The 13,733-nt window shown below is 43.9% G+C and overlaps 1 protein-coding gene across 1 annotated transcript; it reads right to left on the bottom strand.

Annotated features, from left to right (window-relative positions):
* Positions 1-9,198: 9,198 nt before the first annotated feature.
* On the bottom strand, positions 9,199-10,833 carry Prr9 (proline rich 9). The gene is made up of 2 exons (XM_040751514.1): positions 10,748-10,833; positions 9,199-10,247 (listed from the first exon to the last, which is right to left on the bottom strand). Exons 1-2 carry the CDS (start codon positions 10,753-10,755, stop codon positions 9,878-9,880), a joined length of 378 nt encoding a protein of 125 aa, XP_040607448.1. The 5' UTR covers positions 10,756-10,833; the 3' UTR covers positions 9,199-9,877.
* Between the last annotated feature and the right edge of the window lie 2,900 nt (positions 10,834-13,733).

The raw sequence follows: 13,733 nt of genomic DNA, 5'->3' as shown, positions 1-13,733 counted from the left end.
GGGGATACAAATTGGAAAGGAAGAGGTCAGACTTTTCACTATGATATGATAGTTTATATAAATGACCCAAAGAACTCTACCAGGGAACTCTTACAGCTGATTAACACCTTTAGAAAAGTGGCAGGCTACAAGATCAACTGAAGAAAATCAGTTCCCTACTATATACAGATGATAAAAGGGCTGAGAAAAACATCAGAAAAACATCCCCCTTTACAATTGCCACAAACAACATAAAATACCTTGGGGTAATGCTAACCAAACAAGTGGAAGACCTGTATCGCAAGAACTTTGAGTCTTTAAAGAAAGAAATTAAAGAAGCCCTCAGAAAATGGAAAGATCTCCTATGCTCTTGGATAGGTAGTATCAATGTAGTAAAAATTGCAATCCTGCCAAAAGCAATCTACAGATTCAATGCAATCCCCATTAAAATATCAGCACAATTTTTCACAGACCTTGACAGAACAATAATCAATTTTGTATGGAAAAACAAAAGACCCAGGATAGCCAAAACAACCTTACTCAACAAAGCAACATCTGGAGGCATCCCCACCCCCAACCTCAAGCTCTATTATAGAGCTGTAGTCCTGAAAACAGTATTGGCACAAAAATAGACAGGTAGACCAATGGAATCGAATTGAACACGCTGATATTAACCAATACATGTATGAACATCTGATCATTGACAAAGAAGCTAAAAATATACAATGGGAAAAAGAAAGCATCTTTAACAAATGGTGCTGGCATAACTGGATGCTGGCATGTAGAAGAATGCAGATAGATCCATGTCTATCACCATGCACAAAACTTAAGTCCAAATGGATCAAAGACCTCAACATAAACCCAGCCACACTGAACCTCTTAGAAGAGAAAGTGGGTGGTACCCTTGAACGAGTTGGTACAGGAGACAGCTTCCTGAACATAACACCAGTAGCACAAACACTGAGATCGACAATTAATAAATGGGACCTCCCTCCTGAAACTGAGAAGCTTCTGCAAGGCAAAGGACACAGTCAGCAAGACAAAAAGGCAGCCCACAGAATGGGAAAAGATTCACTAACCCCACATCTGACAGAGGGCTGATCTCCAAAATTTAAAAGAACTCAAGAAGCAAGTCTCCAAAACACCAAAGGATCCAGTTAAAAAGTGGGCTGCAGGACTAAATAGAGAATTCTCAATAGAGGAGTCTAAAATGGCTGAGAGGCACTTGAGAAAGTGCTCAACATCCTTAGCCATCCAGGAAATGTAAATCAAAACAACTCTGAGATACGATCTTACACCTGTCAGAATGGCTAAAATAAAAAACACCAATACAATTTATGCTGGAGGGGTTGTGGTGAAAGGGGAACACTCCTCCACTGCTGTTGGGAGTGCCAACTTGTACAGCCACTTTGGAAATCAGTATGGAGATTCCTCAGAAAAATGGGAATAAACCTACCACAAGACCCAGCAACTCCACTCTTAGGCATATATCCAAAGATGCCCATTCATACAACAAGGATGCCTGTTCCACTATGTTCATAGCAGCATTATTTGTAATAGCCAGAACTTGGAAGCAACCCAGATGCCCCTCAACCGAAGAGTGGATAGAAAAAAATGTGGTACTGAAAGACCTCGGCATCAAAGCGCTGGGCACTGAACCAAACCCTCTGCCCAAGAACCGGGGCCAGACCACTGGCTGCAAATGCAAGAGGTGATTTATTGAGTACACAGGCACCTGCGGATGCTGCTGCAACTCGGGTGCAGAGCACACCGGGCTTGCAGGGAGTACAATATTTATAGAGTTTTAATGGTTACATAAGTAACAGGCATTTCATTGCCTCATCTTGGGGGCAGGGGTAGTTCCGACGGACTAAGTTTCCTGGTATTACTTCATGAAAGACCCCGGCACGCTTCAGCAATTATTATCCTGGTCCCATGACTACTATGGTGATCATAGACACAACTGGGGGCAGGGGTAGTTGCCAAGGACTAGGTGTCCTGGTATTGCCACACAAAAGATCCTGGCACGCTTCAGCAATTATTATCCGGGTCCCATGACTGCTCTGGAGACCACAGATCCTGTTTGACATCCTGCCAGCTGGGCGAGGCACCTGGTCTGGGTTTCTTTCATTAGGCAACGGCCTGGCCTTGCTTTTCTTTTCCTAGGGGGTCCTGGGTAGGGGTCTTTCATTCCCCCTTGTTCTTGTGCATAGGTAGAATCTTTTACCTATTGTCCAGCCCTATCTACTTAAGGTTTACTTATGGTTCCGTCTGTTTGAGGGCATGGTATTGTTGAGTTAGGACTAAGGCTTGAATTATTGTTTGAGAATGCAGGGCCTAAAGGTTGGGAGGCCCATAAGAGTAGAGACTAGTGCAGCGAACCAGGAGGATTTGTTAAACCAACCCTTATACCAGTATTGTTGGGATTTAAATTTTTTTTTCTGATGAACAGTCAGCCTCTCCTTGAGTTTATCCAGAGTTTCGGTTACTACCCCAGTCTTGTCTGTATAAAAATAACATTTCTCTTTGAGAGTGGCACATATGTCTCCCTCTCTTATTATACTGTTTCCTATGTAAGGGAATTTTTTTCTTTTGACTTAGCATCTCAACCAGGGGAAAGAGGGCGATGAATTCCTTTCCATGCTACTTCTTGCTGACTTTGGGACGAAGTTAGGGGACCCAAGAAGGTTGAAATGCAAGTCAAAAGCAAAAAGGGAATTTAGGCAATGGGTATCTATCCAGGAGCAGCTGATTGGCAGACTGTGTTGAAGAGACAGGGGGTGTCCACATCAGCTGAACTGGTTCACATCCACAGCAAGTCTAGGGCTCGCAGTTTTTAGGAGCAGGCTGTGGTCAGCAACTGATGTTTAGATGTGTTTGCCAGAAGTGGAAATCTGTTTAAGACATGTTTAAAACTGGGAACAGAAGTTAAAACTTATGTATTTAATTGGAACTCTTTAGACACATAGTATTAGTGATCAGGAAGGTCAGGAATCCCATGACCAGGAGAGAAAATCTCATTCTCAGGAACAGACAGGTGGGATAACTGGCTGTACTTATCTGGAGTCCTCTTTGACCTGTGAGAAGTGGATTCAAGCTGTATGACTTTTGATCCTCTGAAGCCTATATAAATTTTGTTATACAAAAGGACATAAAGGTTATAGGTACATTAGCATTATCAATTGGTACTGAAATCTACATTGTACAAAAAGCAGATATCTGGGTATCTGTATTCTGTCCTAGCAGAAACTGCAGATTTGGGCTAGTAGTGTACATTTGTCTTCTGTCCAGGGAGCCTGATGAGAAGCCCTTTAAATTTATACTTAGATGATAACCAAAATATACTTAAAAACCTTGAGCTTGTGATTGAACAAGTATTTACATCCTTTGATTCTTATTGAGACATATTAAGGCTTGATTTTTACATAAATAAAATGAGCTACCAAGCTGACTATAGTCTTGTGGATTTGGCTGCCTGATGTCAAGCTGACAACCATTAATACTTTTAGAGATCTGAGAAAGAAAATTTTTATACAGTCTCTGAATCTATTAAAAAGTGCCAGGTACCAGTCCATATACAGCCATACCCAAGTCTCCTCTATTAGCACTGGAGGCACAAGTATCAGGAACAGTATCAATCTTTACCAGGCCTGTAAGGTGAGTTTTCTTTCTCTCTGTGGAAGAGGGACATGGAAAAGACTGACCTTGTTTTGTCTCGGCAAAAGGGGTGCAATCAATTTTCCAGTGTCCGGCAGCTTTGTCCACATTCTGGGCCAGGTCCTGGCAGCAGCAGGTGTTACCTTTGAGCATCTTGCTCACTGGTCAGAGTCAACACAATCCAGGTGCAGGGACCAGGGTGCCTTGTAATCTTCCTTGGAGACTTTGGATCACTGTTAGGATCTGGAAGTCTGTCTGATATTACAAACTTTTAAATTAACATTTTAAATGCCATGTTCTGCAGGTCTCTGAAGTATTAGAGGTTTGTCTGCCTTAAGCTTAACTGTTGAAAGTATAAACTTTATTAACCTTTATAAAACTAGAACTTTATACTGTCAGGTTTAGCTTTAAACATTTTAACAGTATAAATATCTTATAACCTTATAAATTGAAAACATTTTAAAAACTGTTCTGAAATCCCTTAATGTTTTTTTATATTGAAAATTAAAATATATTTTAGGCCTTTAAAACCATTATTATCTGGGTGACTGTTAAATTATAAAACTTAGCATTCCTGTGTATAAAAGCATTAACATTTTAAATCTGAATAAAAATTTGTTGATAGGATGGTACCTCATAACTTTCATGTGGTCACCTTTAGTTAAGATGGTGGATCAGGTATCTCTTTTAACTTTAGTAAAATTGCTACCAGCCAGCCATGTGGCCAGCTTGGCATGTGACTGACTGTAAAACGGTGGTGACCTGCACCACTTTGGTTTTAGCTCTATGCTTGTAATAAAACTTAGATTATGACAGAAAATACAGATAGAACTTTTTAACAAAACAAGCATATATAATTTTTGAGAGATCAATTTTTAAAATTTAGCATTTGTATAAATGAAACATCACAGTAAATAGTTTACATTTTTTTCTTGTAGTTATAACTTTAAGGCCATTTAGTTTCTGTGGAAAGACCGGATCTGGCCAAATGGCTTACCTGCTCCAGCCCTGTGTGCTTGAGCAGGGAGCTCTGGTGGAGGGAAAAGCTGGCAGATGGCTCCTTTGGCAGCACGCCATGTTTGCAGGGCAGAGAGACAGAAAGAGAGAGAGAGAGAGAGAGAGAGAGAGAGAGAGAGAGAGAGAGAGAGAGAGAGAGAGAGAGAGAGAGAGAGAGAGAGAGAGACCCCCATCCTCACATCCTGCACACCTCACAGACAGGCAGGTGAGGACGGAGCAGGCTCTGCTGTGAGGGCTGCAGCAGCAGTTGGAGAACAGAGCAGCTTCCTCACTGCATGCTCAGGGATAGGAGACCCTCCTGTAGTATGTTCTATACCATGGCACATGGCAGGAGAGACTTTTGCCCAGCATGCCATGTATTTAGGGCAGCAAGAGAAGACCCCTGACCTGCACCACGTGTATAGGCAGGCAAGAACAGAGACAGAGGGATAAGATGGGCCAGTGACTAGCTAGGCTTGGACAAAGTCCTCAGCCATAGGACCAACTTAAAAAAAGAATTGTTTAGTTACTGAACCTGGGGCATATTAGATACTCAACCAATTGTACACACACATAAAAAAATTGGCATGCAACAGCTGTCTTAATGTGAAAGTCACCTTATCAACAGGGTTGAAAAATTATTTATCCTGAACATGAAAATCTATTAGCAAATTTAAATTAACTTTGTAAAACTTGTTACTTGTAGTTTTCCCCTTGTAAGATTTCTATGAGAACCGCATCATCTGGGGGTAGATGATGATCTGGAGCCCAGACAGGGACCAAGGGTGAAGAAGGGGGGAGGGGAGGAGCCGACGGTTTTCTCTGAGACTGCCTTCGGAGGAGGTCAGAGAGTCAAAAATGTGGCTGCCCATGTTGGGGGTCTGTAGCCAAATTTTCCCAAATAACAATGTATGCTATCTGGTCCAGGTGTCCATGGGGTCCCTTGTCAAAGACCCGATCCTAAACCTGTAAGATAATTTCTAGGTTAAAGGTCCTATCCCGTGGCCAGCCCACATCAAAGCTTGGCCACTCAGATGTGCAGTTTATACTGGTTAGAGGCACAAATATGCACTTCATTCCGGTGATCTAAAGTAAGGCTCAAAGGGGTGGTTATGGTTTGTCCCATGCTTGAATCAGAAAACTCAAAATACAAAGACAAGTAGACGAACAAGACAAATAACACAATTAAGCAACTCATGACCAGACACGCTGCGCGCTTTCGGCGGAGAACCGAAAGTAAATACATCCTGCCAGCTGGGCGAGGCACCTGGTCTGGGTTTCTTTCATTAGGCAATGGCTTGGCCTTGCTTTTCTTTTCCTAGGGGGTCCTGGGTAGGGGTCTTTCAGTACATTTACACAATGGAGTACATTTACACTATTCAGCAGAAAAAAAACCAATGGAATCCTGAAATTTGCAGGCAAATGGATGGCACTAGAAGAAACCATCCTGAGTGAGGTAACCCAGTCACAAAAGGAGAAACATGGCATGTACTCTCTCATATATGGATTTTAGACATACATCTGGGGAGTGCCAGCCTGCAATCCCATGGCCAGAGAGTCTGGGAAACAGAACCTTCATTCAATGGCTGATGGAAGCAGAGGCAGACTCCCACAGCTAAACACTGAGCTGAACTCAAGAAATCCAGTGACAGAGAGGGAGGACTGATGACCAAAGGGGTTAAGACTGGGCTGGTTTAGCCCCCAGAAACAGCTGATCTGACAAGGGTTAGCTCTCAAATCCCAGGCTGATACCTGGGAATCCAGCATGGGACTGTTCAAGACACCCTGAATGGGGGTGTCAATGAGGAGGCCTAGGTAATCTATTGAGCCTTGGGTAGTAGATCAGTATTCATCCTGGGTGTACAAATGGACTTTGGGCTCTCATCCAACAATGAGAGATACACTCTCACCCTGGACTCTTGGGGGAAGGTCTAGGCCCTGCCCTTGATGAAATGATATACTATGGACACCCCCAGGGAGGGCGTCACCCTCCCTGGGGAAATGAGGGGATATTGGAGGGGTTGGTGGGAGGGCATGGGAGGAGGGGAGGGAAAGGGAGAGGGACCTGGAATTGACATGTGAAGCAACCTTTTTTCTAATTTAAATTTAAATATAAAAATAAAAAATAAAATCCATATATATAAAAGAATGTTTTACAATAGGCCCATAGTTCATAACTTCTGCTTGTGGGCCCTAAGTTTTATGCTTTTCAACTTTACAAGAATCTCATTCTTGTCTCTTAAAATCACTTACAGTATTTTAGGACAAGTGTCCTGCCTCCTATACTGTTTCCTTCCTTCCTTCCTTCCTTCTTTCCTTCCTTCTCCCTTCTTTCTACCAAATATGTGACAGGTTTCTGATTGGCTGTTTTTCCACTGTTCTTTTTCCCACATTTCTTTTTCTTGCCACTGTGGCTCTTTGGAGCCAGGTTCAACACATTGATTGTGGTTATGTGACTCTCCATAGCTCTTTTGAAAAATAAGTGAACACCTCTCTCCCACTTAAACTTCTGTTAGTCTGTATTTCCCCCACAGGTCCACTACTGACTATCACCTAGGAGTCACAACACTAGGAATCTCCTTGGTAGTGCATCTTCCCCCACTGAAAGGCCTCAGCCCACATGCAGTCAGCTGGGTCAGTTTGACTGTCTTATGGTTGATCTTAGGTATCCTCATGGACTCTGGGCTTTGTGAGCATGGATTGGGTCAGAGCTCTGTGAGCACAAGATGGTATATAAGTTCCCATGACAGCTAGATGAAGGCTTTGCTAGCTGGTTGGCGTCGGCTGTCCTATCTGAAATCTGCAGCCTGGTACCCTTCTCATCACTGAGGCCTCCCCTGTAATCACCAGCCTCTTCCTCTATCTGATGTGGTTGGACTGCCCCTGCTCATTAGCCCCACACTTCCTCTCAAGGTCTGGGTATCTGATCTTGGACTCTAATGTGTGCCTGCAGTGTTAATGAACAAAGACTTCTTCTTCTTCTTCTTCTTCTTCTTCTTCTTCTTCTTCTTCTTCTTCTTCTTCTTCTTCTTCATGAGACAGAGTTTCTCGAACAAAGACTTCTGCTGTACTTGATCCAAGCTAGAGATGCAGTGTGAGACTTGTCAGCCTGTTAGAAGAGTCAGTGATAGGTCTTTTGAGGATCCTTTTGAGATTCATCTTGGAATTATTTTCAGTGTGGAAAATGGGTGAAAAAAAACCCTACTCAGTTAGCCAGAGGGGCAAGAGAACTGTGGCATCTGAGGATGTTCAGGAACTTGAGAGCTCCAGTAGAGTTTGGGAAAAAGCTGTTGGTGAGACTGTCTGGCAGGGAAGACAACTTCTGGCTCTCGGCTCAACATCTCTCCAGCACCTGGCAGAGCGTGTGGCATTTGGAAAATGCCTGGGCACTGCTCATGAGGATGACAGAACATTAAAAAGACAGTTCCCCCCACCCCCAATCTCCCTTGAGTGTCACATGCACTTTTGTCAGGCTTTGTACAGAAGTAGAGTGACCTGGGTTAGAATTCTGAATTCTAGGGCCCTGTGCAAGGCCAAGCACACTCCTTAACAGAGGGTGACTGACCTTCCTGAAGCTGTGTAAGGATCTGGTTGAGAATGCTCACAAGGCTCAGGCCTTGGCCTAGGCCACCCATACACAATGACATGAGACACCACATGGCCTCTTGAAATGTTTCCTCAGATTCTGTCCTATTTGTGTCTAATTTTAGAAAATCTCTAGGTTTCAGAGAACAGTATGAGCCATGGGACAGGAGGTTCTCAGTTGAATTGAACAGCTGGAACATAGACTCCACATGGCTGCCCCTCTCCTTCTCTCAAGACTGAGTAGGGAGGAGGTGGGGATGGGTAAGGAGCTTCTGTTCTGCTCTGAGGCCAAGCCTTGGCAGAGCTTCCCCACAGGCCAGGTTAGGGCACTCATGAAGAAACATCCTTTGGCTCTTTCATTCCAGCTCCTGGCCTTTTTACACAAGCTCACAGCAATTTTTTTGTGCTTAGGTGAGGGAGCACCAGGACAAAACCAGGTCACCTAGGCTGGATTTACTGAAATGGCAGGGCAGACATTTTGGTCCTTAAGTTTGTGTTTATCTCAAAGGCACCTTTATTTCTCGTTGAGAACTGTAGTTGTCCATTGGTTCATTTGGGGTACCTCTTCCAGACAATTTTCTTCCCTCCATTTTAGCCTTTCCTCTGGAAACCAGGCCAAGGACCAAATAGACTACAGCAAAGAGAACGTGGGCTTGAGGTTTTCAGCATGGGGAGGACTCAGCTTTTTGCTGTGTTGTCTAATGTGTGAAGTATGTATGTAGATGTACCTGGAGAGGCTGTGAGCCTGCTGGTCTACCTGATCTAGAGGATGTCTCTCTGCTGCTGTCTTGTGCATCTTTGAGATGTGTTTTCATTCTTTCCCCAGATTCCCTTCCAAAAGGAGAATATCATTGCCACAGAGACAGCGGGGGTAAGGAAAGGATACACATCATGCCAGAGATTAACCTTAGGAACAGCTTTATTATATATTTTACTTTCACCAAGGAGAGAAAGGCAAAAAAGCTGGGGACAAGCCAGCTCCTGTCACAGAGGCACAAACTAAAGACCACTCACAGAGTCCAAAGCCCCCTCAAACCAAATGGATCAAAGCAGACCACCCATGAAGCACAAAGACAGGTAGGGATACCAAGATCCCAACTTATGCTTCCTTGGTGGCTGTTTGAATTCAATCTTTGAAAACATTTTGTTTCAGGTTTACACAGCACAGACCACATTACAATATCCACATTACAATTTTTTTGTTAGGATGCAGAAACAAAATTACATCATTGTGGATTTGGTGGCACCCTAGACCTCTTCTTAACACTTGCTGTCATGGTGATGCCCAGCATGAAGCAGTTATTGTGAGGTTGGAAAGAGAGCCTTGCACTCTGAAAGATGAACGAAGGCATCCTTGGTCTTATGTACCAAGGGCTAGTTGAACTTTTGCCCCGAGAGAGCTGTGTTAGGCTTCGGTGGTCTCCCTGGATAACTGCACCACTCCTGTAGTAGAGACTGTCCACCAGCTGCAGAGGGGAGCACTCATTCACAGAGGTTGATAACATATAGAGAACTACCTTCAGAGGCACAGACGGAGTCCTGAAATACTGAAGAAGTCAGGACACAAGAAGGTGTATTATACAGGGATACCCCCAGGAGAAGGTCACCAGATTGGGGACCGCGTTGGTCATCTTCTTGACTCCAGATGACATATGAACCGCTACTTTCCCTTGCCCTGGGAGGAACACTTCTCCTGGATCTTCTGTGGGAACTCCTCTACACATTTTGTTTGGGCGAGCTCCTGGCATGGCTCCACACACTGAGGCAGGCACTGGTCTTGGCTTGGAGGTAGGCATGGGTCCTGGCCTTGCTGCGGGCAGCTTCCTTGGTTTATCTCCTGGCACTGAGGATTACATATCCCCTGAGCTTGGAGTGGACCTTTATCTTGGCAGGGGTCCTGACACGAGGGGACACACACTTCTTCAGCTTGTGCCTGGCACTTTTCTTGGGTCTTTTGAAGACATGGAGGTGGCACACATGGTTGCTTGCACTGCTGATCACTGAAAGACATCTTGGGTGATTTGAAGAGCCTGGAAATAAACAGAAGATTTGAGATGTTTTATTTTGGAAGCACCAGTCTGGGAACTAGTGTGGGTGGGTAGAGGATTGAGAGAGGGATTGGGGAGAAGACAACCAACTCTAAGACTTGTTTTTATCCCTTTCTTTTATATCCCTAGCTCAGCTGCCTCTGACACTTGTTTCCAAGATGAAAATGTTCTTCTGGCTTTTGTCTGGATAGGCACAAGCTGAAAACCCCAGTACTACCACAGAATTTAACTACTAATAAAAAAATCAGCTAGAGTACACGAAACAGAATACATGAGATAGTTAAAGTGGTCCAAGAAATGGCAAGTTGTCTAAAAATAATAGTAGAAAGTATAGTATAAGATAGGAACAGAACAGTGGCCCCCAAGAGATGGAACATGGGGGGGTAAGGGGAGAGGAGAAGGAGAGGGAGAGGGAGAGAGGGGGGAGAGGGAGAAAGAGAGGGAGAGAGAGAGGGAGAGAGAGAGGGAGAGAGCATGCTTACCTGACCATCAACAGGATTCAATGAAGGATGTGAATTGTGGTGTCTAGGAAGGTGGGGACTTTTATACAGTGCTCGGTGTGGCCTCCTGAAGGACTGGTGGGCCACGTGGGCTGAAGTCCTAATTGTGGAGTCACCATAACAAGCTTCATATGAGATCACGAATGGTTTGAGTCACTGCTTGTGATGCCTGTTAATCAGCCTGCTTTTTGGCCTCTGGGTTCTCACCAGACCTCAGCGGGGAGGTGCTCCATTCAGAACTCTTTCATTAGAGGCAGCAGGAAAAGAATGTCCATAAAATGTTATCTGTCTGTTAAACCAGGACTGAGGTTCCTTGTCTCCTCCTACTGGTTCAGGATGTGGTGAGAGATAGGGTCTACCTTGCTCATCTCATCTTTGCTAGTAGGAAGACTCTATGCCTAAGGCCTGGGGGTCTGACTGTGTTAAGGACTTGTACAGTTTATTTCAAAATTCCCACTGGATGTTTATTTTTTTATTTTTTTATTTTAATTTTAAATAGCTTGTTTTACATGTCAATCCCTGTTCCCTCTGCCTCCCGTCCTCCCGCACTCCCCTTCCCCCCCAGCCTCCCACCCTGTTGCCAATTCCTTCCACATAGGGGATATCTAGAGTCTGTCATTTCACTCCGGGTAGGGTCCAGGCATTCCCCTAAGAGTCCAGGCTGAGAGAGCATTCCTCTTTGTGCTATGGGCACACAATGACTGTTTGTATTCCAGGGATAGACACTGATCCACTGCTCAAGGCCTCATAGGTTGCCCAGGCCTTCTCACTGACACTCACATTGGGGGGGGGTCCAGATCAGTCCCATGCTGGCCTCCCCGCTGTCAGTCTGAGGTCCAAGAACTCTCCCCTGTTCAGATCAGCTGTCTCTGCTGGTTTTGCCAGCCCAGAAAACCCCTTCATTTATTTTGTCTAGACTAGCTCAAGGCTTGGCTGTAAACAGTGGGGCAGACACTGGTCTTAGTTTGGAGGTAGGCATGGAAAGTGAGACCCAAGGAAGATGGCTTCCCCTAGGCTTAGGCTTCTAAGTTGAGGTTCCACAAGTCCTAGGCAGAAATGAATTTTTTCCCCTGTATAAAGGCCTGAAAAAGATTAGGATGATTTCTTGCATTTGAGTCAGGTAATATGGTGAAGGGGAGAAGAGAAGAGGCCACCCTTATTTTCTCCGCTTTGAGTTTTGTTGCCCTTTGGAACGTAGAGCTTTTCTGAGTGACCAAGGGAACGGAGCCTGTCTCCTTGCCTCCTGAAAAACTTGTTAGATTTAAGTTTCAAAGCAATGTACCCATCTTTTCTACGTCATTTCTCTTTTCCTGAGGAGCCCTTCTCTAGACCTGTTGACACATAGCAGTCTTCAAGCTCCGCTCAAGTCTACCCCCTTTCAGGAGTCTTCCCTAGTTACTATAAACTAGAAAGGAATTCATGTCTTTAGGAACTCCCCTAATATTATATATATATATATATATATAATTATATATATATGTATATATATATAATTTAGTGTTGCTGCTATGTTATTCTGGTTGTAAGTTGCAACCTGTGACAAAATCACATATATGATAACTGGAAGACCAGAGAGGATGAATGGCTGTTGGTAGATAGGGGGCATGCATCAGTGATGGAATGAAAGTGTGGCTGTGTGAGACAGAGATGAGCAGAGGAAGATCTGCTCACAAGCCTCCATTCCACCATAGAATTTTTTCCTTGTCTTCTGTTTAAATAATTCTTTTGAAAATTCATGTACAATGCAGAAGACGGAGTACATAGGATCCTTAAAGATGTAAAGACATGGCACAAGAAATGGCTATCTGTTTTAAAAGGAAATCAGTGGAATGTACAATATGACATAGAAACAGAACAGACCTCCTGAAGATGGAGTGGGGGAGGGGTCTGGGATGGGGCTGGGGTTAACTGAACTTCAACAAGGCTCAATGGAGCTCAGTAAGGTGATGACTTTTAATAGAAAATAAAAGATAGTAATTTTTTTTTTGGTTTTTACGAGACAGGGTTTCTCTGTATTGTTTTCGAGGCTGTCGGTCCAGCCCAGCCTCAAACTCACAGAGATCCGCCTGCCTCTGCCTCCCGAGTCCTGGGATAGTCAGGACTATCTTCAGGCTAAAAGATAGTAATTTATACAATTAGGTATTAATATTTAGGAGAAAATAGAATTCATGAGTGGAGTCTAGGTCAGTGGTTCTCAAACTTCCTAACAATGTGACCCTTTAATACAGTTCCTTATGTTGTGGTGACCCCCAACCATAACATTATTTTCATTGCTACTTCATAACTATAATTTTGATACTGATATGAATCATAATGTAAATATGTGTTTCCCGATGGTCTTAGGCGACCCCAATGAAAAGGTTGTTAAACCTCCAAAAAGAGTTATGATCCACAGGTTGAGAACCACTAAAGTGGTGAACTTATTCTACTTGCTAATGTTGACTAAATTTCAGTAATTTTGAAAATGATAACTCTTGGCCGGGCATTGGTGGCGCTCGCCTTTAATCCCAGCACTCGGGAGGCAGAGGCAAGTGGATCTCTGAGTTCGAAGCTAGCCTGGTCTACAGAGCGAGTTCCAGGACAGTCTCCAAAGCAATACAGAGAAACCCTGTCTCGAAAAACAAAACAAAAAAATGATAATGCTCTGGGGCTGGAGACCTGGGTCAGCACTTACAGCACTGGCTGCTCTTACAGAAGACTGAAGTTCTGTTCCAAGCATCCAGATGGCAGCTCAAAACTGTCATAACTCCAGTTCCAGGGGATCCTGTGCCCTCTTCTCTCCTCTGCAGGCACTGCATGTATGTAATACTCATATATACATTCAGGCAAGCATACATACACATAAAATAATAATAACTCCTAAAAATGATAATGCTCCTCTGAATTTGGGATTAAGGTCTTGGCAAAGCAGATGTAGTTTCATTTCCTGAGAAGTAATCAGTGGAAATCAGGAATGTCTCTGGATGTC

The sequence above is a fragment of the Mesocricetus auratus genome, unplaced genomic scaffold (genome assembly GCF_017639785.1).
Source record: "Mesocricetus auratus isolate SY011 unplaced genomic scaffold, BCM_Maur_2.0 Super-Scaffold_100009, whole genome shotgun sequence".
NCBI lineage: Eukaryota > Metazoa > Chordata > Mammalia > Rodentia > Cricetidae > Mesocricetus > Mesocricetus auratus.
The sequence above is the reverse complement of the archived record's forward strand: the minus strand, read 5'-3'. Positions and strand labels throughout refer to the sequence as shown.